This window comes from Castanea sativa, chromosome 9 (assembly GCF_040712315.1).
Source record: "Castanea sativa cultivar Marrone di Chiusa Pesio chromosome 9, ASM4071231v1".
Classification (NCBI taxonomy): Eukaryota; Viridiplantae; Streptophyta; class Magnoliopsida; order Fagales; family Fagaceae; genus Castanea; species Castanea sativa.
This window is the reverse complement of record NC_134021.1, coordinates 29594350-29622198: the sequence shown is the minus strand read 5'-3', so window position 1 is coordinate 29622198 and position 27849 is coordinate 29594350. Positions and strand designations below refer to the sequence as shown.

Sequence of the window (27849 nt, the reverse complement as noted above, 5' to 3'; positions counted from 1 at the left end):
GTTAGGTACTCGTGCCATTCTCCCTTACCCACTGCTTCAAAGGAATAATCCATCTTTCTTATAGTACCTCTAAATTTGTAATTGATGCACTATATAAGTAAACATGATCTACTTAATAATCACTTTCATTTGACAGAATTTTAAGGTATGATAGAATACAATATTTTAAAAATTAATTGTACTTATATCATATGTATTTATTAAGCAAAATAAACAAAATAAAATGACATAATCCCAATTAAGCTCCATAATGTGTTCAGTACTGCTTATTTCCATGCCCAAATAGGAATGTCCACATGCAATTGATTACTACTCTTTGGCTCTCCTGCTGTATAATAATCTAATTAGATCATTTTTACCCTTGTTACCTCCCCCCTCCCCCTTCTTTTTTCCTCAAAAAAAAAAAAAAAAAAACAGTAAGGCTGGCCAGTATCCCGACAAAGAGTAAGTACATGTATGGATAAAGATGCTATAAATACCAGTTTATTTTTTTCCCAGCAAGTTTTTTCCTTCTAATTTGCATCATTGGGCCATTTATTTTCCAAACTAAAGACTTCCTTTTATGTAGTCAGAAGAGGTTCTCCTTTTATTACACTAATAATACACTAACTATTTGTAAGTTGAAACTGTGGAGTGAATAATCTTAACTTTTGTTTACTATAAGATTAAATAACATGAGTCCTGCTAAGGAATTATAATAACGATTTTTGTTGATATGAGTTACTGAGAACTGATTGTTGTTGATATGTAATTTCTGTCTATACTACTCCATTATAATTACTAGACTTTTTATATGTTCTTCAAATGTGCAAATTCTTGTTAATCCACTTTGTTAGCAACCTTGTAGCCACTTAAATTATTGGGTTCTCATATCATATATGATCATTTATGGTCCTTGGCCTTGCTTATATTAAAATTCAAAAAATCTATCTTAAAATTTCTAGATTTTGACTTTAGTTTCTCTTATATGCCTGCTGCATGGTACTTTTAGTGAGTAGGAAGTTAATGTTTTTTAATCCGTATCATACAATTTCAAATGACGACTCTATGTAAGTATACCAAAATTTATTTAGATGGAAGAGAGAACAACTGATGACAAGGATAGGAAGTTGTGGCCTTCCGCAGTCGAGAAGCATTTCATTGATGTATTGTTAGAAGAGGACGCTAAAAGGAATATGCCCTAAGGCCAGTTCAAGACTGGAACTTGGACAACCGTTATGGATGAGTTTAACAAATGCACGAATAAAAATTACAACAAGACACAACTTACACAAAAATATCAACGAATGAAAGGTCGACACCGCACATTCTCCCAGCTCATCGGACGTACGGGAATGGGATGGGACCCCATTTCAAATACAGTGACGTCCAGTGAGGAAGCATGGCCTGCTGCATTTGCGGTAAGTCCTTTAACATACTCCAAACAAAATTTATTGCAATTAGCTATATGTATGGTTTATGGTTGTAACTAATATGACGCTGAAATATACCTTGTGTTCATAATAGCATGGCCCATTTTTTAAACACTGAATGTATTCACAACTAAAAAAGAGAAGAAAATCAAAAACAAAATTGTTTATATGGACCGGCACTATGTTGTAAGTGTATACACGTATTTGAAAAGCAGTTTGCTAGATTTTTGTTTACCTTTCCCTGCATATCAAGAATATGGGGTTTATTAAATGGTTGCTGTATAAATAGTGTGTTGAAATAGTTTTTTTGTAGCATTTTCTCATGATGATGCTTTTAGAAATGGAATAAAATCTGATCTAAAGGGTTTATTACTGTAGAATATGTGTGTGATTTTGGTATAAAGTTAAATTTTGATGGAATGCTGTTACTCTTTTTGTGTTTGGTATCTAAGAGTGGATGGTTATTATAATTACCCATCTGATTTGTATTGGGTTTTATATGAGTAAGTCATCTAACCCAATATATATGGTTGTTAATAGATCAGTCATAAATTCAAGAAGTTCAAGAAAAAGGGGCTGCAACACTTCGAGCTATTGGGCCTTTTCAATTCAAACACAGCCACGGGTTTCCTCCAAATATCATCTGCCCAACTAGCTCCCAACAGTGACGAAGAGAGAGAGCTGGATGCAGCCTTCCTATTAACGGGGGTACATGTCAATGTCAACAGCGATAGTGTGGATGACATGGAGGAGCTGCCCACACCGAGTGAAGCCCAAAGCTGGAGGCAAGCTGAAAAGCGGCCAGCTGAACCGTCTTATTCAAGCGAAAAAAGGAAGAAAGGGCACTCCCTTGAAACCATGACTGAGGCAATTTGGGGGTTTACTGACATGAGGAACCAGATGGGGAAAAAGTCCACTGACATTGGAGAGTCTGGTGTGGGGGGTCACACTGAGTTAGTTACGAAAGCTGTAACACTGCTCAACAAGCACACCGATGTGGATCATGTCACATATTGCAAGGTCGTGCAAGAGCTTCATAACACTAAGAGTAGAGCCGCTTTTTTTGCTATGATGGTCGATAGAAGAAGGGCTTGGATTGAGTTTATTAGGGGTGGCTGCAATAGTGATGGGGGTGGTTGATGGTGTGCGCTATGTAGATAGCCTAGGAAGTTAATTAGTACTCTTATTTTGCGAACCATGTGAATAGGCACTTGTCATGCACTTGTGTAATTAGTACTCTTATTTTGCTTTAATGTGAATATGCAAAGTCTGTATTAGGTTAATATTTTGGACAATGTTTGCATGTTGCCTTCCTTTATTATGTTTAATGCTTTGGACATCTATGCTACTTATGTAAGAAATATGTTTTGTGGTTGTCGTCTCTTCTATGAATTGCTTTGTTTGGTGACATATATATATTTTGGAAAATCTGATGTGTTCTTTACGAAATTTCTGTGGTACACACAGTAATATCTATATATATATATATATAGACTCACTTATATATACATGCAGAATTATATATACTCACTTATGCAGAATTATATACTCACTTATGCAGAAATATATATAGTATGACTTATATATGCATACAACAATATATACTCACTTATATATATACTCATTTATATATATATACTTACTTATGTAGAAATATATATACTCACGTATATATACATACAGCCATATATACTCATTTATATATGTACATATATATAGTGGCTGATGTTCACTTATTGGCTGCCCACAGGTGCGATTCAGTTATGGCCGACACCGATTCAGATTGTGATTCGGTTATGACCGATGCCGATTCAGATCGTGATTCAGTTATGACATCAGAGATATCTGACCCCGATTCAGATGAATAGGATAGTGAGGTGGAGCTCGAGATTGCCACAGCCTATGTTTAGCTATGTATAGAGTACATGCAAAAGTACTACATGAAGCGACCTATGTGCACTAGTACCCTAAGTGGGAGGTCATTTGTGATTGAAGTACTAAAAGGAAATCCCCAAGTGTGTTACAACATATTTCGCATGGACAAGACCATTTTTAGGCACTTGTGTAATGAGTTGAAGCGGTTGCACCTATTAGAGGAGGACACTGGTATTGTTTCAGTTGAGGAGGTCGTTGGGATAGTGCTATTTATCATCAGACACAACGCTGACTACCGGCTAACTGCCAACCGCTTCCAACATTCTCTCGAGACCATTCAAAGGCGGTTTCGGCGTGCCTTGCGTGCAATCCATACTTTGGGATGTCTCATCATCTAGCCCGATGCTGATGAAGCTGAGCTTCCTCATTCACTTTGAGGGAATGATAAATATTATCCATGGTTTGAGGTATGCTTTGATTTTTCTTTTTTTAGTTCTTAGATACATTATCACTTTGATTCATTAAAATGTGAAAAATTTGTAATAGAGAATAGAAAGAATACAATATGAGGAGTGAAAGAGATCTGAAGTATTTCTAGTTTTTATAATTTGAGTTAATTGACAAATATTAAATAAAGTAGACAAGTTAACATATCAAAGTTGACCTCAACAACAATAAACATAGTGTGTTTAATCCTTATCATTTGAGGAATTTGTATGGTGTAGTTATCCTAAAAATTATAAAATATATTATAATTACAGCTACCTATTTTTTTAACGGAAATGTGTGGAGACCATCGATGGGACGCACATAACAAACACCATTCAATGAACATAATCTTGACCATTTTTTTTGTCTAATCTAAGGGGTGGACCTTGTCATGCATGACCCTCAATTCCTCCCGCAATACACATAGCTCTTCTTGTAGTTGCAGGAAATCCTCCGCATATGACAATGACGTCTTCAAGGGAATACACCATTGAAAAAACCCACATGCGTCAATATCCTCATGCACTGCGTCCGACATCTGCAAGAAGCCACAGACCTACTCACTTACACATTACAAAACGTAATCAACACTATTAAACAACCATTTGAACATGCTATCAATTCGTGCAACAAAAACTATAGCAACATATCCAAGCAGACTCTATGGCTATGCAATTTCCTATAACTGTTTTCAAAATTTTGGTGCAAGATTAATACAAACTTTCAAAATTTTGAATTAGAAAACCATCATTCACATAACCAAAACAGAGAAAACCAAAAGTACTCCTAAACCTCACAAAACCTTTCTTTTGATCACTATAATTGAGGAATTGGCCTCAACAGCACCACATTATATCCATCATATCCAAATTGAATTCAACAAAATTCAGTCAAACTTACCACAAAATCATCAAATTCACCAAGCTTAAATTCATGAATAATTAAACTAAACCCAATCAACTAAAACTAATAGTAAAAATTCACTAATGGAAACTAATAATCAGCTACGGAGAATTTCATATTAGCTTAAAAATCACACTCAAAAGACCCTTAAATTTCAAACAACAAGCGAGCAACATTGGAGCTTGGTAGCTGAGAAACTGTAGGAAAAACCACAAGAAATTATATTAATTTAGAGTTCAAGGGATTTGTTAGACTTTTTTATTTATTTTTTATTTTAATCTTCTGACGCTTTCTCGGCAACCAAACAGAGTGTTAAGAAAAATGAAAAATCGAATGGGTTGTAAATCAAATATTGTTTCAACAGCAAAATATTTCGAGAAAACCCTTCCAGATTTTGAGAATGTAGGGTGTGTATGTTTGGATTGTAAATCAAATATTGTTTCAACAGCAAACAAAGAACAGAAAAAATGGGTTTTCTCGATTGGTGAGGAAAAAAAACAAAAAAGTGAGAAATCTGTGAGTGAAGAAGGAACTGTTCTCAGTCTTTAGACAAAAACCCATTGACAAGCAAGGTGAAAGTGAGATTCGAACCTGGATCTTGGAGTGATGGGTCGGCGGTGACAAAAGCTCGAATAGTTGCTGGGTCTTGGAGTGCTAACAGTGGAGATGAGATCTGAGGAACGTGAAGCCCAGCCGTGGATCTTCTGAGGCATCGATGGAGATGAGGATTGTGTGTGGGTTTGGTTTTCTGCTCTTAGAGAAGAGAAGAGAAGGGATGAAGAAGGAAAGAGAGGAGCAACGGGAATATGATGTATTCTCTCTCCTGATTAAAAAAAATGTTTATTTCGTACTTTGTTCAATTTTTTTTACAATATTAAACACACATACCAAACACATATTTATGTTTTTTGAACAATGAAACATGTTATTTAAACCATGATACCAAACACATTTTTTTGTTTTATAAACACTAAAAACACATTTTTCAACAATACTTTTTAAACCATAGTTTTCATATCTTTTTAAACAACAATTTTGAACTGTATGACCAAACGGGCCCTAAAGTTTTGAAGCTTTTGCCCTCAAGTTTCTATTCGTTTAGCGTTTGTGTTGGTAAATTAAGTTAAAACACTTTCTTTTCTTTTTTTAGGGTCCGTTTGAATACAGCTGAAAACTGAAAAAGAAAAATACTGTAGCAAAATAATTTTTAAATGTGTGAATAGTTGTGCGGGACCCATTTTTAATGAAAAAGTGGCTGAACAGTGAAGTGAACAGTACATGAATAGTGTCGTCAGTGGGTGAACAATAACGTTTGCCCTCTTAAAAGCTGAAAATTATGTTCACTTTTTTTATTATTTATTTATTTTATTTTTACTGTTCATATGCCTTGGTGCATTGTTCATGTTCCATGAACAGTGCACTAGGCGCTGGTCTTAAAAAAAAAAAACTGAAAACGCGCAGAGAAGAGAAACGCAAGCACAAACGTGGATCCAAGAAAGTTGTCTAAGAAGTTCACTTGAAGATACAAGAAAGTTGTTCCAAGTTTTGCTCAAAACAGTGCCAAATTTGCTGTCTCGACACCAACTCAACACAAGCCGATTAATTGAGAATCCTGAATTCTTACTTTCATTTTTGATGACATGGCAATATTGATATTTGTGCACTGGGGTTTTTGGATTACTTAAATAGTACATGTTAGAGCTGTCATCATTAGAGATCTGATAGAACTCATGTATGACCTCATAGTGTGAGATTCCGTGATCCAGGAGCACGTTATACTAAAGAACTAGTTGTGATCTTGTTTGCCTTGGGTTTTGCACCAAGCTAAGTTTCCAAAGCTACAAATTCCAGTTTTGGTCAGTTAAAAATTGTCGCACCTTCAACCTTCATCAATCAAACTGTGATTGTATGAAGTGAACCAAATATATTCACCGTTCACGTGAAGAGTAGTCTAATCGAGTTGGAGTTGCACTCAATACTTCAATAGGTTCTCCTATAGGTTGCGATTTTGGGATTTGAAATATTCCTTATTGTTCTAACTTCAATCTTCATAATGAATTTTTCAAAGCAATGATGACTTTAACATATCATCGTTGAGGTTTTTTCCGTTATAGTTTTCCCTATAGTCACCATATCTTCTGTGTCTTGAAATTTATTTTTCGGTGGATTAAAATCTACGTTGACAATGTAGCTATGAGTGAATTCCTTTATCTCATCTCCCTTATCTATATATATGTGTGTGTGTATGTGTGTGTTTTCCAAAAAAAAAAAAGATACTTAGTGTTGTTAAGTCGTCCCACATCGGTAAGGTGTGATATTAAGAAGGGGTTTATCACTTGTTCCGCGACACTAACTGCTGCATGCAGTTTTAGTGTTGATGTGTGAGTGTATTCCCTTATCTCACCCCCCTTTCCTATATATATGTGTGTGTGTGTGTGTGTGTGTGTCTCAAAAAAAAAAAAAAAAAAAAAGACAATGTAGCTATGCATTAATTATTTGAATTAAACCTTTGCATAAATTGAATTTAATTATTTAACTTAGGTAATTGCTTAATTTTAGTTGAGGTCATACCTAAACCCAACAAAAATAGTGAAATATTGGTAATTTCATATAACTTTTTATTAAAAGTGATGATGCACAAAATAATTAGTGAGTCGATTGTCCACATGCGTGCCAATTAGGATATTTGAAGAACAAAGGAATAAAGAACCTACATAGAGCACCGGTGGGGTGTCGGCCAAAGACCTTCCAAGGTTAAGTCATTGAGAGAAGAATTTCTAATAACTCAAAAATGTTTGAGCTAGAAATTTCACGTACCTTAAGGAATAGGAGACTTAGTGCTTATATAGTGGTGTAGAGCTGACCAAGATCCCTAGAATATATAATCTTTCCTTATGGAGGAGATATGGAGTTAAAACTCCGAGGTCTTAGGGCTTTACTTCCCATACTAGGAGGATACGAATATGTAGTAGGGTCTTTGGACGTGGTGTGCAAGTTTTTTCCATATTAGGTGACATGGGTGGAGAACACACAAAAGGCTATAGGACTAAGTGCACCCACCCGTTGGTATGCAAATTAACTCATCAGGTGCTCTCAGTCTTGATGACGGAGGTACGAGCGATATTGTGTGATCGATAGGTCTCAAGGAGACTGAAGGAGCTGTTTGTCCCAGCGGGTCTCAAGGAGATTGAAGGAGTTGTTTGTCCCGACGAGTAAAGAAGAGTTAGAAAATTTTCTCAATAAAAAATACCCCCTATCAAAAAGAAATCCCGTGCCCATAAAACAACAACAACAATAATAAACATTACCATCAATTTAATTATTTAAATTTTAATAATTATTATTTATAAAAAAAATTGCAACAATTTATATTATCTTTTTTTGTCATTTCTCACATTTTGGTTAACAGAGTATCAGACAAGTGTAACGGTTTCAAAAAACTTAATAATGGTAAATTGTCAAATGCTACTACCTTTTTTTGAAAAGCTCTTTGTGAATAAAACTATATAACCAAGTGCCTGATTGGAATTATTGTAGGATGTAGAATTTTAAGTTGTTGAAATTTAGTAGTAGAGCTTTTGTGATATAAAACTTAAACAAAAAAAAAAAAAAAAAAACTTTTTAGAGCTTTAAGTGTTTGTAACCCATGCAAATGCATGAATACATTTAAAATTAAACATAATTTTTATTATAAAATATAAATAATTAATGAAATTATTTTAAAAAATAGCATGTAAGACATGCACACGTATGGATACATTTAAAAATAAACACTGTTTGTATCATAAAAATATAAATAATTAGTCAAATTATTTTTTTAAAATGTAAACGCAATTAGTCACATATTAAAATTTTTACCTAAATTTAATGCTACTCATGATAATTTTTTTTCTAATTTTAAATAGAACGTGTGATGATCTTTGTTGTGTGGTGATTTTTGCTGAGTGTATGTGATTGAATTTTTTAAAATAATTTTATAATTCATTAATATTAGATTTTTAGTATTTTGCACTCATTAATTCACTTGGCATAAAGATTAAAAAATTTATGTCATATAAATTTAGACACATGACGCAAAAATGGATTCTAATATAAAATTTTGATTGAACTTTTTCTGATTTATAGAGTATGAATAGTAAATTCAAAGTTTTTTCCTAAAAGAAAGGATCTATTTTTTCTTTGAGAATCGCAAAGGATCTATGTAGTATTACTATAGATAGTAGAGATTTAGATGTAGGGTTTAAAGGTCCTATTGAGTATTGTTGTAGGAAGTATAGTTTTAGCTGTTTTTGAAATAAAGAGTTTTAACTATAAAGAGCTTTAGTTCTAGAGCATTTGGCAAACTACAATAATAAAGTATTTTGCAACTGTTATCCCCGTTTGGTAACCAAATTAATAAAATAAAGTTTTAGATATGAGCAATAACAAAAGAGAACATAATAAAAATGATTTGTTTTTCCATTTTTAACCAAATTAATCCAATTAACAACTAAAATTTATCACATAAAAAAAACAACAACTAATATATTTAATTCATTGATATTATTAATTATTGTGGAATTAAACTTAAGAGTCACACTATGAAACTTTAGGAGAAAGAAATTGAACCTAAGTCAAGAGTCAAGACATGAAATGATAATATCATGGATTCAATTTGGTTTTATATCCAGTAAAATCAACAATGGAAGCTATTTTCTTACTTAGACATCTAATGGAAAAATATAGAGAAGTAAAGATCTTCATATGGTCTTATTGACCTAAAGCAAGTATATGATAGGATTCCTAGTGAGGCTATGTCATGGGTTTTGAAAAATAATTGAGTACCTCTAAAGTATATTAAGTTGATTAAGGATATGTATGACGGAATTTTAACTACTATGAGAACAATTGGGGGCATCACAAGTGAGTTTTCTATTTCCTATCACTAGAGGTTTGCATCAAGGGTTAACATTGAATTCATATCTCGTTGCACTAGTAATGTATGAGATGATCACTAAATTGATTCAAGGAGAAGTCCCTTGGTGTGTTTTTTTGTTTTTTTAGTTTTAATGAATAAAATTTTAAGAAGAATTAATACCAAGTTAGAAATTTGACGAGACACTATAAAATTTAGAAGCTTTAGAATTAGTTTCTTGAGAGAGTTTCAACTTATTGCCGTCCAGTACTTCTGATGATAGCTCTTTATTACTAGACCAAGACATTAGTCGGTTTTTGGTGTAGGTAAGGATTGAACCCTATATCTCTTATTCAATTATCAGAAACTTTACTAGTTGAGCTAACTGGAACCCACTAAAAGCTTTAGATTAAGTAAAACTAAAATAGAGTATATGAAATGTAAGTTTAGTGAAAGTAGAAGTGGAGGTGAAGGGGTGGTAAGGACTTGTGGTCAAGAGATACTAAAGAGTGAGAGGTTCTAATATCTTGGTTCTTGGATCAATAATTCATAAAATATAGAAAGATTGAAAATGATATGAATCATAGGATAAGGTCAAGGTGGATGAAGTAAAGAAGTGCATCAAGAGTATTGTGTGGTTGTAGAATACATATTAAATTTAAGGGAAATTTTTATAAGATTGGTCATGCTCTATGCTACTGATTGTTGGGTTAAAAAGCAAGGTATTTATGAAATGATTGTAATTGAAATGAGAATATTTAAGCTAGATAAATGGAAATGCACAAAAAGATAAGATTTGAAATGAGGAAATTTACTTAAAGATATGGGTGACCTTCATGAATGAAAAGATAAGGAAGAGTCCCCTAAATAATTTGTTCACAAGAGAGTGATTGATACACTAATAAAAAAAAGAAAGAATTAAGAAAGTAGAAAGTAAAAAATGACACATGAATTAAGAAAGTAATAGAAAGTATAGCTTTGGATATAATAGAATGAAAGAAAAGAAAACATGTGTCTAACTTAGACTAATTCAATGAAGATCCATAGTCAACCTAAAAAATTGAGAGGTGCTACATTGACAACATTTAAAAACATTTTCACAACAAATTATAGGTGGTTAGTTGTTATTGGTTCAAATTTGAACTTATCATTGAAATTAATTTTTTGCCCATGTGGAGGTCTTTTTTGCAAATGTTGGACTGGGCCACCTCCTGCTGCACTAGGCCCAAAGTTTTCTGGATCAGGGAGTTGGGACCGACCTAATAGCAACCCTCCTAAGTCTGGCTTGTGCGCAAACGATGCCTCTGTTAGCCGAGCCTTGATCACACGCTCATGGCAGGCAGAGTTGTTACATTAACTACGGCAGACAGATACAATAAAGACAATAATAGAAATTCTTTTACGATTCAGACAAAAGTGAATAATGGGCTTTGTTAATGAATGCCCGTTTTATGGAACAACAACAAAAAGTAAGTATAGAATGAACGGTAGTAAGCTTATTAAAGGAAAAACATGTCAGTCTGTCATATCAAGTTGCGTTGTCAAGTCTAAGTCAAGAAGGGGGATCACCTCTTCAACGTGACTAATCTCTCTAAAGGAGAAATTGACTGCTTTGAAGGGGCGGGCTTGAATGGCTTGTATTTAGAGAGGTCCTTTGACGTTACTAGAGAACATGGGTCGGAGAGGGAGAGGGAGATCGACCCATTCAGTGCATGCCTACCACTCTGTTCACTCTGTTTTTACTCTTCCTTCTCTTCCTTAATTCTTTCCTTCATTTCTCGTCGTTTTTACTCTTCTTTCTATTCTCTTTAATTCTTTCCCTCTTTTCCCTTGGTTTTTACGCTCACTGTTTTTTCTTAGTTCTAGTGATTATCCTCCCAGAGGTTGCTCTGCCCCCGCCGTGCACAGCAAAGGCTTCTTATATAATGCCAGTCGTGGCTGGCTTTTACCATTTTAGCCCTTAACAGTTTTTGTCTGGTGTGAGTGTCCTTGCCGGCCATTACTAACTGGTTAGTTACCCAGCCAGCGCACTTACCTGCATTGGCCGCGCCACTCCACCTCACTAGACAAAGAAGACTTTTTTGTTTGTTTGCTTGCCGTGGCATTCTTACCTGCTACGGTGTAAGTACTCTCCTTCTCTCTGTCCCTTATGGCATGCACCTAGCGGTTCCAACTCAGTTTTGCCTCTTTTGGGTGGTATGTCATTCCAACAGGACATTACCTCCAAAAGAGCTTGAGCAGGAAACACGAAAATAGGTTTTTCTCCCTCCCTACCACTAGATCATGCCTTCTTACCTCTAACCCATGACCCACCACTTCTTGTATTGGCTGGGTACAGGCTGGTGGTGTTTAGGTCTTGCGCGTGCTTTGCTCCCATGCTCGTCCAAAATCTGCCTGCTGCTCATGCGTTTGTTGTGGTCTAAAGGTCCGTCTACCCCTTCTACCGATCGTCTTTGACCTCTTATGGCTCGGGCTGCTTTTTCTGACCTCTCATTTATGGCTTGCTTCCTTAGGGGCTGGGCCTTGCCCGATTATGGGCTTTTTCCGTGTTTTATTCTCAACCTTGCTATTTGCTTCCTACCACATCATTCTATTATGCCTGCCGTGAAGTTTGCTTGACCCAGGGCTGCTGGGCCTCTTCGGGTTTACTGTTCATTCCTTCTCTGATGGCCCAATAAACTCATTGGGCCTTTTACTATTTGCGGGCTCCCGCGTCATGCTTACTTCCCTTTGGGCATCATTGGCCCGTTTACTTTCTTAGGGCGTCCTTGGCCCTTTCCAATTCTATGCTTCCCATGAGCTTTTACTAACTCCTTAGGCTTTCTTGGCCAAAGTGCATCATACTTCATCTTTGGGGTTCATGGATTCTCCATCGCCCCTTACTTTCTTTATTTACATTGCTTTGGGCCTGCCGTGACAGCTATGACCCATTTTCACTTTTCTACATCCATACTGCCCATAAGTTTTCTATTTCTTTCTTTCGAGCCTTCTTAGGCTCATTTACTTTTTCAGGGTCCATTTGTTTGCTTTATGGACCCATGATCCATTATTCCTGCCACTTGGGTTTAATGGTATTTCCATCCCACTTTCTTTTGCCCACGTTTTTGGGCTTTTCCTCTTGCTAGGCTTCTAAAAAAAATGAGCATCTACAGCCCCAATAATAACAATCAGTAAAAACTTGTCACTTAGGATTTATTGTAAAAATGTTGTGAATATAATATTTTTCTAAAAAATTTGAGATTAAAATTTTGTTATTGCTGTTGTATTAGTCTTATTAATAATAATAAGAAGAGTGTGTTATTTCTCTTAAGGACATTGAATATCATTTAAAAATAAGTATGTACATAACTTAAATGATTTATTATTATGTGATATAATTAGCATATCCTATTTATAATTTGATTTGTTTATATATTCATTAATTTTAATCCCATTATCCCAAAACACTTTTTTCTCTCTCTTGGCTGTCTCACTGTCAACCTTGTCTCTCTCATCTCTGTCTCATTAGGGTTAGAAATTAATATCAGACCGCCAACCTTGTCTCTCTCATCTCTATCTCATCAGGGTAAAAAATTAAAATCATCTTATTAGGGTTATTAGGGATGACAAAAGCTCCATCATATCAGGTGTCTTATAGGCGGAAAACAATTTTTTGTTTGTTTGTTTGTTTTTTTTATTTTTTATTTTAATAATAGAAAATGTACAATTTATTAGCACTAGAGCTTAGCATGACGGAAATCCGGCTGTACCACAGTATGCCATTTAATTTTTTTTTTTTTGGTTTCTAGAATAATGGAGGGGCCACTAAACCTTACGCATTGGGTGAAGTGCAAGGAACCTATAAACATTTTGATGAAAAAAAAAAAAAAAAAGAATGGAGAAATTCAAGTTTCTAATTAATTAAGAAACTTCTGTGGTTTATTTGAATACTCTACTATATTTTTCTAGGGGTAGAGGTAACTTAAAAGCTTTTTCCGAGCATTTTCACAAATCTAGCTTTGATTATTATTACAAAACTAGATTATTATTTCAAATTTAGACTATTTTCACAAATTGTTACTGGTTGTTTCACAAATCATAGATGATTAGTTGTAAAAATATTGTAAAAATGTTGTGGACGTAACACCTCTCTTATGTTAAAGAAATTTCTACTTTATCCGCCTATTAGTATGTGTTCACACTGTCCAATAGGGACAAAATTTTCACATTGTACGAATTTCAAGCCTATGGTCTAAGTTTGAACCAACAAAATTTACAGAGAAGTGGCCATTTACATGTTTGGTCCGACCAATACTATAGGGGACACATTCTTTGGGAAAGTAGAGAAAACCCACTAAGGTAGGAAATCTCAACAAAAACAAAAAGTTTAGAAAAAGAAGAAAATATTATTATGGGCTGAGACTTTTTATTTAAGGGGATGTTATGGGCTGAGACTTTAAAAAAAATATTTGATTTATTTTTTTCCACTAAAGTTGTTATTATAGCATTGAATGCAAATTTTGAATAAGAAAATTGAAAGAACTCAAAAAAAAAAAAATTGAATTATTAATGTATAAAAAGAGTATATTCCAGGACATATACCCCTTTCCTTGTAGTTCAAATTTGCTTGGGTCTTAAGCAATATTAATAACAAAACCGAAGCACAAAGTAAAAGCCTATAACGCACGCGCGGAGCAAGAAAAAAGTCGAGGAAGCATCCTTACATATATTATATATATAGACACATTAGTCATTGTGAGAAGCCGTAAAACCCTTAACAGAAAACACAAAAACCCTTTGAGCCTTTGTTTTTACGTAGTTGATAGCATAGCATAATGGAGAAGATTCTTGGAGTTGATGGGTCTGAGAGCAATAGAAAGACTAAGATTGTGTGCACTCTGGGACCTTCTTCTCGGTCTGTCGATATGTTGGAGAGGCTTTTGAGAGCTGGGATGAACGTGGCTCGCTTTAACTTCTCTCATGGCACTCATGCTTACCATCAAGAGACTCTTGATAATCTCAGGACTGCCATGAACAACACTGGCATTCTCTGTGCTGTCATGTTGGATACTAAGGTTTTTATTCATTATATAAGCCTTCTTTTCGGTTTTCTCTTTAAAGCTATTTTTCTTTCTTTCTATTTGTTGGTACTTTTTTTTTCATTAATATTTTCTGTGTATGTAGAGATTCTCTTAGACTGTTTTGGTTGCTCTTAGAATCAGTTCCTATTTGTTCATCGATAGTGTGCATAAAATAGATTGGTTTTTGGTTGTTATACCGTTGGATTGTATTTATTTATAACTAAAAGCAAATCAAGATGCTACATTTATCTGGCCTGAGAACAAGAGAGGGATTTAATTCAAGATGATTTTTGTCAATTTTGAAAGTACGCATTTATTTTTGGGGTTAATTTTTTGTTCATGAAAACTTTTGTTTTCTTTTATTAAAAAAAATTGGTCATAAGAAGCAACTGAAATATTTAATTTAATATATATAGTGCTATGAATTGTAAAAACAGATCCTTTATAAAGGATGAGCATTAAAAGCTCTTTTCTTATTCTGTAATGTTGCTGTTCATGTCCTCCAGAGTGGCATCTAACTTTTTTGAGGAATAAAGTTGTACGTTTTGCTTTGAAAGATCCTTTACATTGATGCTAATTTGTGGTCTTTCTTCTTTGTCCTCCTTTAAGATCATCTAATTTGATTCATTGGGGATTATATTCATGATCCATATCTCACCACCCATTAGCACATAGGATATTTGTTTTTAAGATTACATTACTTGATTACAAATTGGTATTTGTCCTGTTCAACAAGTAATTGGTTTGGAAACTAATTACTTGATTCTTTTCCTTTTCCAATTAAAAATTCTAATAAGCACATAGGCTTCTTGGTATTCTGCTTTTGAAGATTTCATTTACAATACAAATCGGTTATGATATGAGGTACTTGCCTGACATTTTTGTTTCTGGTAAGTTGACTGTCAATGTGGTTTTCTTATATTTGAAAATTTTCAGGGTCCTGAGATTCGAACTGGATTTTTGAAGGAATCCAAACCAATACAACTCCAACAAGGTCAAGAGATTACCATCACTACAGACTATAGCATAAAAGGTGATGAGAATCTGATAAGTATGAGCTACATGAAGTTGGCTGAGCATGTGAAGCCACAAAGTGTTATTCTGTGTGCTGATGGGACTATTTCCCTTACTGTTCTGGCTTGTGACAAGGAACAGGGTTTGGTCCGTTGTCGGTGTGAGAACTCTGCTCTTCTTGGTGAGAGGAAGAATGTGAATCTTCCTGGGGTAGTTGTTGATCTGCCAACCTTAACTGAGAAAGACATAGATAATATTTTGGGTTGGGGAGTTCCAAATAAGATTGATATGATTGCTTTGTCTTTTGTTCGTAAAGGTTCTGACCTTGCTGAGGCCAGAAAAGTGCTAGGACCACATGCAAAGAATATCATTCTCATGTCAAAGGTATGTTTAATTATTAGAGAATTTGTTGGAAAGTAGAACTAAGTTGTGTTTATCTTGCGTCAAAAACTAGAACAGTTAAAATTATACTCAGCTTTATGTCACCACCTAATATTGAGTGTAGTGTAACATTTATACAGCTGAAATCAGTATGTATGCATTCTTTTCAGAAGTTTCTGTTATATCCATTAAATGTTTTGTTGTGTCTTTGTAGGTTGAGAATCAAGAAGGTGTTGCTAATTTTGATGAAATTCTAGCAAGCTCAGATGCATTTATGGTGGCACGGGGCGACCTGGGAATGGAAATTCCAATTGAAAAGATATTCCTAGCTCAGAAAGTGATGATAATGAAGGCCAACATACTAGGAAAACCAGTGGTGACAGCCACTCAGATGTTGGAGTCCATGACCAAATCTCCCCGCCCTACCCGAGCTGAAGCCACTGATGTTGCTAATGCAGTCCTTGATGGTACTGACTGTGTGATGCTTAGTGGAGAAACCGCTGCAGGGGCCTATCCTGAAATTGCTGTTCAGACCATGTCTAGAATTTGCGCAGAGGCAGAGAATTTTATAAACTATGGGGATCTTTTTAAGAGAATAATGGAAACTGCACCAATGCCTATGAGCCCAATAGAGAGCCTGGCTTCTTCAGCAGTGAGGACAGCCCATTCCATTAAAGCTGCTCTGATTGTTGTCCTAACCAAAGGAGGAAGCACGGCAAAGCTGGTGGCTAAGTACAGGCCAAGCATGCCAATTTTGTCAGTGGTGGTTCCAGAGATAACAACTGATTCTTTTGAGTGGTCATGCAGTGATGCAGCTCCAGCAAGGCATAGCCTTATTTATCGGGGTCTAATGCCTGTTTTGAGCGCAGGATCTGCAAGAGCTTCTAATGCAGAGTCAACCAATGAAACCATAGAGTTGGCCCTCCAACATGCCAAGGCCAAGGAACTTTGCAAGCCTGGAGACTCAGTTGTGGTGTTGCATAAAGTAGACACTGCTTCTGTTATCAAGATCTTGTCTGTTAATTGATAATGTTGTGGGATGTTTGAGTTAATGGTCATCTAAATTTTGCAGCTCCTAATTTTGTCAGCTTTTCTTTAAGTTTATTTAAGGTTAGAACGGTTGTTTTGAGTATTCACATTGGTTTTTGGAGAGAATATGAGGGATTAATGACTATAGATGTTTTGGATTTTGGTGAGAATATTAGAGATTAATGAATTGATATTTTGGGTGCACCGCGCCACAATTTTGTCAATGTATTGTTTTTTTTTTTTCTTATCTTATTGTCTCATATTTCCTTGTCTATACGTGCATCATATTCAGCTTCTCTGAATTGATTAGTCAAATAGGGCCTGTCCCAAATGGAAATCAGGATTTCTGTATGCTCCCTTCCAACGAAGCTAGATTAATCCTGTGGAACAAATACAAAGACTATGAAAAAGGTTAAACTTGCCATGATTCTTCCAATATGAACGGAAGCTAATTAAGCTATTAGAAAAACTAGGCTCTAAACTCTAGAGTCCACATCTAAACAGAACAGGCCACCAATTTTCATATGCATATTGATTTGGTCCACTTAGTTTTGTCTCTCCATTTTCGAAAATATCGAGATTTTCTACCTTTTATTACACATTTATCACACACCTTTACACAAAGAAAAAAAAGCAATTGAAATTATGACTTGAAGTCACGATTGTGTTAAGGTTTGTGCATTAATGTGTGAGCAATAAGTTTTTGCCGATCATAAAATGCTTAGCTTGTCTAAGAATTAATAAGTGTTGGTCTTCTTTGGATAACACGTTTATCCTGAGAGCTTGTGGGGTTTTTTTCTTGTGGGAGTAAGGGAAACACTTTGTTGCACTCTTTTGTTTTTTCACTCTTTTTCTTCCAACACACTTGAATGGAGGAGCTCACAAATACTTGTCGAAATATGTCTCTCTCCGAGAGGGAGGATTCCGATTTTACCTTTCAAAGTGATCAGCAGTCTCAGGAGTTCATCTTAGCGGGGAAGTTTTGACTCCCCGTTTCCTAAATATGGACGTTGTGGCAAAAACGTTAAAACAGATTTGGAGGACAAACAATGACTTTCGAATTTGGAATATGGGAAAACATATTGTTCTCTTTGTCTTTAGCAACCAGGAGGAGATCGAAAAAATAATTCAGAATCAACCATGGAGCTTTGACAAACACTTGGTGATTCTGCAAAGGAATGTCAACGACTCACCTATCCATGAATGGGTCTTCCGTATAGCTACGTTTTGGGTTCAAGTCCACAAAATACCCATCAGGTATATATGACTAAGAAGGTGGCCGAAAGCATTTGTGAAATAGTGGGAGAGGTACACAAGTCTACGGATAATGAGGATGGGGGTAATTTTATTTGAGTCTGTGTCACGTTAGATATCAACTTGCCATTGTGTTGAGGGAGGAAAGTCAACCTAGAGAATGGGAAGAAAATGTGGGTTTCGTTTAAATATTAGCGGTTGCCAAATCTCTGCTATCGGTGTGGTAAGATGAATCACGATGATAAAAGTTGTGAATTATGGATTCAAAGTAAAGGCATGCTACAGGCCTTTGAACAGCAATTTGGTCCATCACTTCGGGCCTCTCCATATCGTTTAGTGGGGAAAGCAGTAGTTGTGGTGCCTGGGATTTTTGAGAGAAGCCACCCTAACATGCATGGAGCGATAAGGATCATGCCGATAGGACTAGGAGCAACTCCGGCACGGCAGCACCGACTGAGGGGGTCGGCGTGGTGAAAGAAAGGACTGAAACGACGCATGATAGGATTGAAACGGTGCATGAAGACGTTACATTAGTTATGGACTATAAGGGTTGTGATTTCAAACTCTAATATGGTAATGTCTAAGAGCCCGAGATATCAACCATAATTGGAGAATCAAGCCAATTTAATGCACTTGCCAATCCGGTTGTGGAAGTGAAGAGTGATACGCATGACAACCCACCAATTATTACTCCTATTAACTCTCATTCACAACAATCCTAGAGTAATTCTTAGGTACTCTCGGAGCACGGAGACGGAGCACGGAGAATGGTGCTCCCTCCTCTCACATTCATGGTGGGGTTCGCTCATTAAATTCATGGTGGGGTCCACTATAAATGTGAGAGGAAGGAACATCATTTCACTATAGTCCGGGAGTATCATTTCACTATAGTCCGGGAGTACCTAAGAATTTTCCACAATCCCAACGGCAATCATTAAATGTGGTCAATAGTCCTAATAAGAAATGGTACTCCCTCCTCTCACATTCATGGTGGACCCCACCATGAATTTAATAAGCGGACCCCACCATGAATGTGAGAAGAGAAAGCACCATTCTCCGTGCTCTGGGAGTACCTAAGAATTACTCGTCCTAATAAGGAAAAAATTATTACCAGCAGCAATTAAGGAGACGAAAATAACACCAGTAGCAATTAAGGAGGCGAGAATTAATTCTGAGGTTGAGCTGGCACTTCCATCAAGTGACTCACAGATTCAGGAGTAGAATGTGCCAGGGTAGAATGTGAAGCAAGCAACGTGGAAAAGGGTGGGGAACATAATATGCAAGGAGGTAGAAACCCCAACCTGCGAGAGTGGAGAAGGAAAAAAAAGAGATCAATTGAGGTTCTAAATATCCCTAATGGTCTACCCAATAAAAAACGTGGGGTTGCCATTGGTGATGAAATTTCAACAATTGAAGTGGTAGAGGCTGGTTGCTAGTCCTGCCAGTCATAATGAGTCTCCTAGTGTGGAACTGTCGTTGGCTTAGGAACCCACGAATAGTTCAAGAGCTCGAAGATTATATTTGGGCAAAAGATCTCTCTGTTGTGTTCTTTGCTGATACATGGACAAATGATACAAGGCTTGATAGTGTGCTTTGAAATTTGGATTTCACAAACAGATGGACTGTACCAAGTGAAAATCGAGGAGGTGGTTTGGTTTTGCTATGGAAGGACACAATTGATCTTACTGTGGTTGATTCATCAAAATACTATATTGATGCTTTTGTTGATAAGTTTTCTAAACAGGCTTGGCGATTCACAAGTTTTTATGGGGAACCAGTAACCTGGAGGAGACATGAAGCTTGGTCAAAGCTTAATGCTTTGAATATTCTTCCAACTATTCATTGGCTCTGTGCTGGTGATTTCAATAAGATAACAAGACAAGATGAAAAATTGGATGGAGCTCTTCGGGGTCATAATCAAATGCAATTGTTCAGAGACATTATTGATGAATGCTGTTTTATGGATTTGGGGTTTATTGGACCAAAATTTACTTGGTGCAAGCATTTTGACAATGGACACTCAATATGGGAGAATTATATTGAGGTCTAGCTACAAATTCATGGCTCTTAAGATATCCAAAAGCTAGGGTTTCACACCTCCCATGTCTCTCATCTGATCATTGCCCACTACTTATCAATCCAATAGGTATAGAACCAGCAATTTAGAAAAAATTATTCTGCTTTGAAGAGATGTGGCTTTCTGATAACCGGTGTGGGAAAATAGTCAAAGCAGCATGGAATTCTTGTGCTTACACAAATTTGGATACAATGGTTATCAACAAGGTGAACCAATGTGTGAAAGACTTGACATGGTGGAATCACAATGTCTTTGGCAACTTTCGTAGGGAGCTTAACCAAAAGAAGAAGTTGCTAATTGAGGAAGAAGATATGGCAATAAGAAGTGGGGACAATACACGGGTAAGAGCTTTGAAACTAGAAATTAATTCCTTGCTAGATTGTGAAACTAGAATGTGGAAACAACGGTCTAGAATATTGTGGTTGAGCAAAGGGGATGGCAACACCAAGTATTTTCATACTCGTGCATCTCATCGCTTCAAAATAAACTCTCTAATGGGCATTTATAATTCCAACAATGCTTGGACCGAAAATATGGAGGAAGTTGCAAGAGTTATCACAGATTTTTACCAAGAATTGTTTACTACCTCTAATCTAAACCTCTCAAGTGTAGTTACAAGGGTGATCATAGACGCAATGAATTGCCAAATGATGAAGGAATTTAGTGCAGAAGAAGTTGTTATTCCCCTAAAACAAATGGAACCCTTGAAAGCACCTGGCCTGGATGGGATGCCTCCCCCATTTTTTCAACATTTTTGGCCCATGGTGGAAGGTGACATTACATACTCGGTGCTATCATGGCTGGATGTAGGTATCCTACCTCACCCTTTAAACTATACACATGTTACTCTTATCCCCAAGAAAAAAAAAAAATCCTGAACGTATGATAGACTATTGCCCCATTCGCCTTTGTAATGTTCTTTACAAGTTCTTTTCAAAAGGTTTGGCAAATAGGCTAAAAAATTTCCTTCCATCAATTATTATTGAACACCAATCTGCATTTGCCAAAAACCGTTTTATTACGAACAATATATTGATAGCTTTTGAAACTTTACATAGTATGAAAAACTATAAGTCTAGCTCCATAGGTTATATGGCTTTTAAATTAAACATTAGCAAGGCTTATGATCATGTTGAATGAGATTTTTTGGAGAGCTTAATGTTGAGGATGGGTTCCAAAGATAGGTGGGTGGGTCTCATTATGACTTGTGTGAAAATTGTAACTTATTCAGTGATGGTTAATGGGGAACTAAAAGGATTAATCAATCCAACGGGAGGCCTTAGACAAGGGGACCCTCTCTCTCATTTCCTATTTCTTCTTTGCATGGAAAGGCTACATGGCCTTATCCATAAGGTAGCTATTACAAGAGACATTATTGGTTTTGCACTTTGTAAAAAGAGGGCCAAAAATTACTTACCTATTTTTTACAAACAATAGCCTATTGTTTTAGGGCAACACCAATGGAGTGTGAGAAGGTGATGGAGTTGCTATTACAATATGAAAGTGTGTCGGGCCAGAAGGTGAATCGGGAAAAAACTACACTCTTTTTTAGTGGGCTAGTCAATGAAGCTTTGAGGCAAGTTATCAAGGGAATTTTAGGGGTTAGAGATGAGTATCATTATGGACAATATTTCGGACTTCCCTTGTTGATTGGAAAGGGAAAAAAGCTAGTTTCAATTATATAAAAGAAAGGGTATGGAGGAAATTTCAAGGGTGGGAAGGAAAGCTTTTGTCACAAGCAGGTAGAGAAGTCTTGATCAAATCCATTATCCAAGCCATCCCTACTTATGCTATGGGTGCATTAAACTACCTATTGGGTTATGCAATGAGATTGAAGTCTTGATTAGAAGGTTTTGGTGAGTCAACGTGGAGACAAGCGTAAAATTCATTGGCTTAAGTGGGAAGACATGACAAAATCAAAGTTGGATGGGGGTATAGGATTTTACGATTTGGCCCTCTACAACGATTCACTCTTGGCAAAGCAGGCGTGGTGATTAGTCCATGAGAAACACTCTTTTTTACAAAGTCTTTAAAGCAAGGTTCTTTCCTAGTAGCTCTATAATGGATGCAAAGGAATCTAGGAGGGGTTCATATACTTGGCAGAGCATACTTCATGACAGAGATGTCATTGAAAGTGGTGCAAGATGGAGAATTAGAGATGACTGCTCAGTGAAAATATGGCAGCACCGCTGGCTGCCCATTAAACATCCTAACCGCAACACATCAGCCCCACTAGAGTCCTTGGAAGATGCTACGGTAGATTTGCTGACTGACACTCCAACAAGGACATGGAACACAGGTCTGATTGCTGGCATTTTTACTCCCATAGAGGCTGAACTGATCCACCATATTCCCCTAGCAAGGCAAGCATGTGCAGAAAAATTATTCTGGCCCTTCACACAATCAGGGAGGTACACAAGCAAATTCGGTTATAGATTTCTCAAGGAGGCACACGATAGGGTTAAAGGTGGCAATGATCAACCTGTTGAAGGTTTTTGGAGAAAGATTTGGGTGCTGAGAGTCCCAAACAAAATAAAAAATTTCATTTTGCGGGCTTGCAAGGACTCTATCCCAACAAAGGTGAACCTGAGGTGGAGATCCATTGCTATTTCGCCGAGGTGTGAGCGCTGTTCCAGGGAAGATGAAACCGTTGTGCATACCTTATGGTCTTGCAGGGAGTTGAACTCAGTGTGGTTAGAATCGGGTCAATGGAATTGCTGTCGCACCAACAACTTCGTGGATTTCAGAGAGCTGCTCTCTTGGATTCTGGAAAATCATGCCCAACCCGATCTCTCCGCAATGACAGTATGGACGATTTGGAACCAGCAAAACCAAATCTGCCATCGTATACCAAGTTGCAACGCAGACCAACGCGCATAGGTAGCTACTGAGAAGCTTAATGAGTTTGTTGCCGTTCTTCCTCCAACAAATCCAGTTCTGCAAAAACCCAAGGTAGTACGGAAGTCACCTCCTATTGCAGTGTTCAAATTGAATTTCGACGGAGCAGTGTTCAAACAAGAAAACAAAAGCGGTGTAAGCGTAGCTATCCGAGATTGTGAGGGTCTTGTGATTGCCTCCCTTATCCAGCTGTTACCCCAAGCCTACGATGCTACGGATATTGAAGCAATTGTAGCATGCCGTGCACTGGACTTTGGACAAGAAGTGGGAATACAGGAAGCAGTATTAGAGGGTGACCGCCTTGCTATTAGACAAGCACTGAAGGAAGGAGGAATCTCTATGGCATCTATAAAGCCACTCATTCTTGATATACTTGGGGTTCTCTAGCTCGTTTAGAAAATTACTATACTCTCACACAAAAATAGATGGTAATAAACTCGCAAAGAGTTTATCCAGGCATTTTATTAATGTCAATGATTATGTAGGGTGGATGGAAGATGTTTCACTATTTTTTCTCCCATTGTTTAGTCTGATATAGCCAATTCTCATTTACATTAATAAAAGTGTTACCTGTCTTATTTCTCAAAAAAAAAAAAAAAGTATCATTTTAGAAGGATTGTGTGACAAGCTTCGTTCTAAGGTAATTATTCTTTTAAGAGGTTACCATCGGTAGAAAATACTTCTCAATATAATGCTTTAGATACATGTTATTATTTTTTAAAAGAAAAAAAAAAGTAAGAAATTAAATGAATTGAATATTTTAGATTTTACATCAACTATTTTTTGTTATTATAAATTATTCTATTATTAAATAATTATTGAAAAAATTACATCAACCTTGCTTGAAGTTTCACAAGATGACACTTCCCTAAATGTTTCAGGAAATGATATTCAACCCTTGAAGTTTATAATGCAATAAATAAGTCCACACCCTCTCATACTATTACTTTCATAACAAAATATTTCATTTTTAAAGAAGCTTACTCAAACTAGGGATGATATTATACTCCATGCATAGTTTATTGATGTATGACACTCTATTCTCGAGGTTTGTTTAATTTTGTAGGAATATTAGAAAGCCATAATGTGAAAGGGTAGAGATTTATGTATGATATTTATATAAACCTCAAGAAGAGTGCCAGCCAGTGTGTCAATCCTTGAAATATGTAGGGAAATCTAATTTTGTGAAATCTCAATAAATGTTGATTACTCAAAATTATTTATAACATTATCGCTTTGAACAATGAGTAAATCCAAGATAGACCTAAAACTAGAAACCACTCATTTTTATTGGTTGCTTTTCACTCTAGTTTTTAAAACATAGAAAAAAAATTGTTTTTGTTCCTAAATCTTGCATGAATTTCTTTTCATCCCAAACTTTTAAAAAAGATTTTTTTTTTTTTTTTTGTGTTCCCAAACTTTTATAATTTTTTTTTTCAATAATTTAAGGGCAAAATAAGGATAAAAATGAACTTTTTTTTTTCAATAGTTTAAGAATGAAAAATAATCTTTAAAAAAAAAAAATTTAAGGACAAAATGTTTAAAATTTTCAATAGTTTAAGAATTAAAAAATTATAACAAATTTAGAGAAGAAAAATAAAATTCATCCAAATTTTAATGGTGAAAACCAAAATTGATGCTATTTAGGACAAAAACAATAGGTTAACCTTAAAAAAAGACTAATACAGTAATATAAATCATTTTTCATAATGTAAGTTTAATAGTACAGTGAACTCTTCATTTATTACTAAATTCTATTAACAAATTTATTTAAAAAAAGCCTATTAAAAATTATTTAGTTATTTATATATTAATTTATACAATATATATAAAATTAAATTCCTTAATTTTTTTTTTACTTCAATACTACCGCATAAATTTTAGAAAATTTTTTTCCAAGCAAATTCCCTTGTAACATGATATCACTTATTACAAGGGGGTGCATCCAACCCACATTAACCCCACCAAATCAACCCAACGCAACCCTAATCCTATGCCTTAGGTTGGTTTTTGAGGATTGAGATGAGTAGAAATTTTATTTTATGCCTCAAGTTGAATTGAGTTCAAGTTGATAGTTCAACTCACTTGACTATACATTGTGTTTGTATCAAAAAAAAAATCACCTGACCTAACTTAACCTATTAAATATATAAGTTTATTTTATTATACTTATTTTAATTTATTTTATATTTTGGTATTGTGAGAATTTTTTTTAAAGAATTAAGTATATTAAAATACACATACGAAGTGAAGAGAGGGAAGAATGCCTTAATTTGTGAGAATTAGTATCGATTAATTTGTAAATTTGCAACATATTATATGAATTGTAATATCTTCTTTAAAAAAAAAAAAGAATTGTAATAGTTGAAAAATTACTTACACAGCGTGAAGCATGTAAGCCCAACCTGGCGATTCAACTCAACCCAATCTAACATGGTTGGGTTAAAAAGATATTACCAACGAGAACCGGGAAGTCAAGTAGCGGTTTTCGCAAAAAAAAAAAAAAAAGGGTAGTAAAAACGATAGCAAACTTTAAGGGGTATAGTGGGAATTTCGTAATTATAGGAAGGGCAAACATGGAAAATTAGAAGTATAAAAGAGAGCAGAAACCCTAGAACAAAGATTACCAAACTACTTGATCTTATCTGAGCAGAAAGGTGAAGGTGACTACGAGTGTAAGGACGCAGCTTAGGGGGTCTCTTCTAATCTCTCTAAATCAGAAAGAGCCACCCTTCCTCCTCTCCTCTGTAGGGGTTGATGGCGGCTCTGAAAAAAGAGTGAAAGAGCCCTCTTTGTTGGCAATGTCTTTCATCACTTCCACTTTCACCCTTTTGTGATGAAGACTGCCTGCAGTCTGAGCCCACCCATCTTCGATTTTTTCAATCAAGAGGGCTGTGATGGCTTTGCGGGCTTCCCAATCCTATATTTGTTTGTTTACTTCTTTTGGTTACTTTCTTTTGCATTAAATTGAAGCATATTGTTTTTTTCATGGAAAATAAGAATCTAATCGATAGGTATTTTATTTTGGATAAAAGGAGATATGGGGTTTGATTGCAATGGGAAATTATCATTGGAACTTTGAGGGTTTTTGTTGGGTTAGCGTTTTGAACTTTGAAAGCTTTGTATTTTGAAAAAAAAAGGCAATTTTAAAAGTTGAGTTCTGAAAACATGTTTTTTCTTGGGTGTTTGTGTTTTCATACAAAATTGCTCTTTTTCTCCACTAAATCGCAATGCTAAGTCAACCTGATTTTGATTGATTGATTATCGGGTAGATTATGGTGGTATATGAATGTTTCAGTCAGTCTGTTGTAGTTTAAACTTGGTTGTTGAAGTGTTAATTCATTGTCTCATTGTTCGTTTAATAATAAGTGAAGTTGTGACTACTGCTAGCATCTATTAGTTTGCAAGTTTTTATTTTCTTTTGATTGATATTATTTTGCAAGTTGGCAACAGAAAATGGAATTAACAACAGCTGCTAGTCCATAGGGTGGAGCGGAAGGTATGAATGTAAATGTGATGACGTTTATTGAAGAATAAAGGGTTGCTCGAAAATGGCAAGACCGATGTTTCCTAGCACTGTGTGTGGAGTGAGATCAAATGTATGGTGTGTGTACATGAATTCCCTTGTATTTATGTATATGTTAGTTCTTCTATATTGGTGAAGGTTGTATCGTATTCATATATGGTTTATTTTCCTTTTGGGACAAGGTTTGGTAATAATGTATAAAGGAAGAAACAGAGGAAAGAAATGTATCAATTTTTCTGTCTTTTTCTTTTCTTTTCTTTTTAAGGGATTTTTTTTCTTTATAAATAATTGAAGGATCTTGAGGGAATGGTATGAAATGTGTATGTTTGTGTGTGTATTCTGTTTGATTCATATAAATTTTGATTTATAGTAAATAACTTTGGTAGAATGAATTATATAGTGAAATGCATAGTCTTGAATGGGATTATCCTGAAACAGCCACGGTATAAAACAAATTAACCACGTCTTGGTTGTCATTTCCCAAAATGACAGTTTGTTGTAGCTTTAGCTATAGTTATATTTTTTTTCGGATGCCAATTTTGGCAAATTCTTGAATTTTATTTTTTTCTGTATCCATCATATTTAAATTTTAAGTGTTTGTAGACTAAAATTATGCATACAGATAAATTGAGAGGTCAAGAATTAATAAAATTTAACGGACACAAAAAAAAAGCACGGATTGGCTTGAGAAAAGCAATCCTCAAGCAAAGGTATCCCACGTGTTTAGAGAAGCCAACAAATGCGCGGATTGGCTGGCAAAATGGGGCAGTGGAATGAAGGAAGATTTTGCTGTAATTGAATTTCCTTTTAGTGCTGAACTTGAGACTTTAGTTGCTAAGGATAATAATGGCTTGTATTATGCTAGGCTTGCTACTGCCGGTATGGCATCTGTAACTGTTTAACTCTTCTTTTGTTTTGAATTGAATGCCTTTTAACCCCAAAAAAAAAAAATCTTGTTAATTTTTTAATAGGAGTCGCCCTAGGCTACAATAATGTTTATAGTCAAATTCTGTGATATTGAACCTAAATTAATAACT

General features: G+C 35.5%; 3 protein-coding genes across 3 annotated transcripts; all 3 read left to right on the top strand.

The window, feature by feature from the left end:
* Positions 1 to 745: 745 nt before the first annotated feature.
* LOC142609025 (uncharacterized) lies at positions 746 to 2552 on the top strand. The gene is made up of 2 exons (XM_075780669.1): positions 746 to 1400; positions 1953 to 2552. The coding sequence occupies exons 1-2, from the start codon at positions 1218 to 1220 to the stop codon at positions 2550 to 2552; spliced, it is 783 nt and encodes a 260-aa protein (XP_075636784.1). The 5' UTR covers positions 746 to 1217.
* An 11726-nt stretch (positions 2553 to 14278) lies between these two features.
* On the top strand, positions 14279 to 17270 carry LOC142609980 (pyruvate kinase, cytosolic isozyme-like). The gene is made up of 3 exons (XM_075781701.1): positions 14279 to 14627; positions 15570 to 16031; positions 16243 to 17270. Exons 1-3 carry the CDS (start codon positions 14388 to 14390, stop codon positions 17053 to 17055), a joined length of 1515 nt encoding a protein of 504 aa, XP_075637816.1. The 5' UTR covers positions 14279 to 14387; the 3' UTR covers positions 17056 to 17270.
* Positions 17271 to 22449: 5179 nt separating this feature from the next.
* On the top strand, positions 22450 to 23673 carry LOC142609023 (uncharacterized). Its single transcript, XM_075780668.1, has 3 exons — positions 22450 to 22968; positions 23064 to 23268; positions 23324 to 23673. Exons 1-3 carry the CDS (start codon positions 22450 to 22452, stop codon positions 23671 to 23673), a joined length of 1074 nt encoding a protein of 357 aa, XP_075636783.1.
* Positions 23674 to 27849: the final 4176 nt, after the last annotated feature.

Coding starts and splice junctions, on each gene's coding strand:
- LOC142609025 (XM_075780669.1), top strand. CDS start 1,218: ATGGATGAGTTTAACAAATGCACGAATAAAAATTACAACAAGACACAA. Junction 1,401..1,952: donor CATGGCCTGCTGCATTTGCG/GTAAGTCCTTTA, acceptor GGTTGTTAATAG/ATCAGTCATAAATTCAAGAA.
- LOC142609980 (XM_075781701.1), top strand. CDS start 14,388: ATGGAGAAGATTCTTGGAGTTGATGGGTCTGAGAGCAATAGAAAGACT. Junction 14,628..15,569: donor CTGTCATGTTGGATACTAAG/GTTTTTATTCAT, acceptor GAAAATTTTCAG/GGTCCTGAGATTCGAACTGG. Junction 16,032..16,242: donor ATATCATTCTCATGTCAAAG/GTATGTTTAATT, acceptor GTGTCTTTGTAG/GTTGAGAATCAAGAAGGTGT.
- LOC142609023 (XM_075780668.1), top strand. CDS start 22,450: ATGGATGCAAAGGAATCTAGGAGGGGTTCATATACTTGGCAGAGCATA. Junction 22,969..23,063: donor AGGACTCTATCCCAACAAAG/GTGAACCTGAGG, acceptor ATGGTCTTGCAG/GGAGTTGAACTCAGTGTGGT. Junction 23,269..23,323: donor ACGCAGACCAACGCGCATAG/GTAGCTACTGAG, acceptor CAACAAATCCAG/TTCTGCAAAAACCCAAGGTA.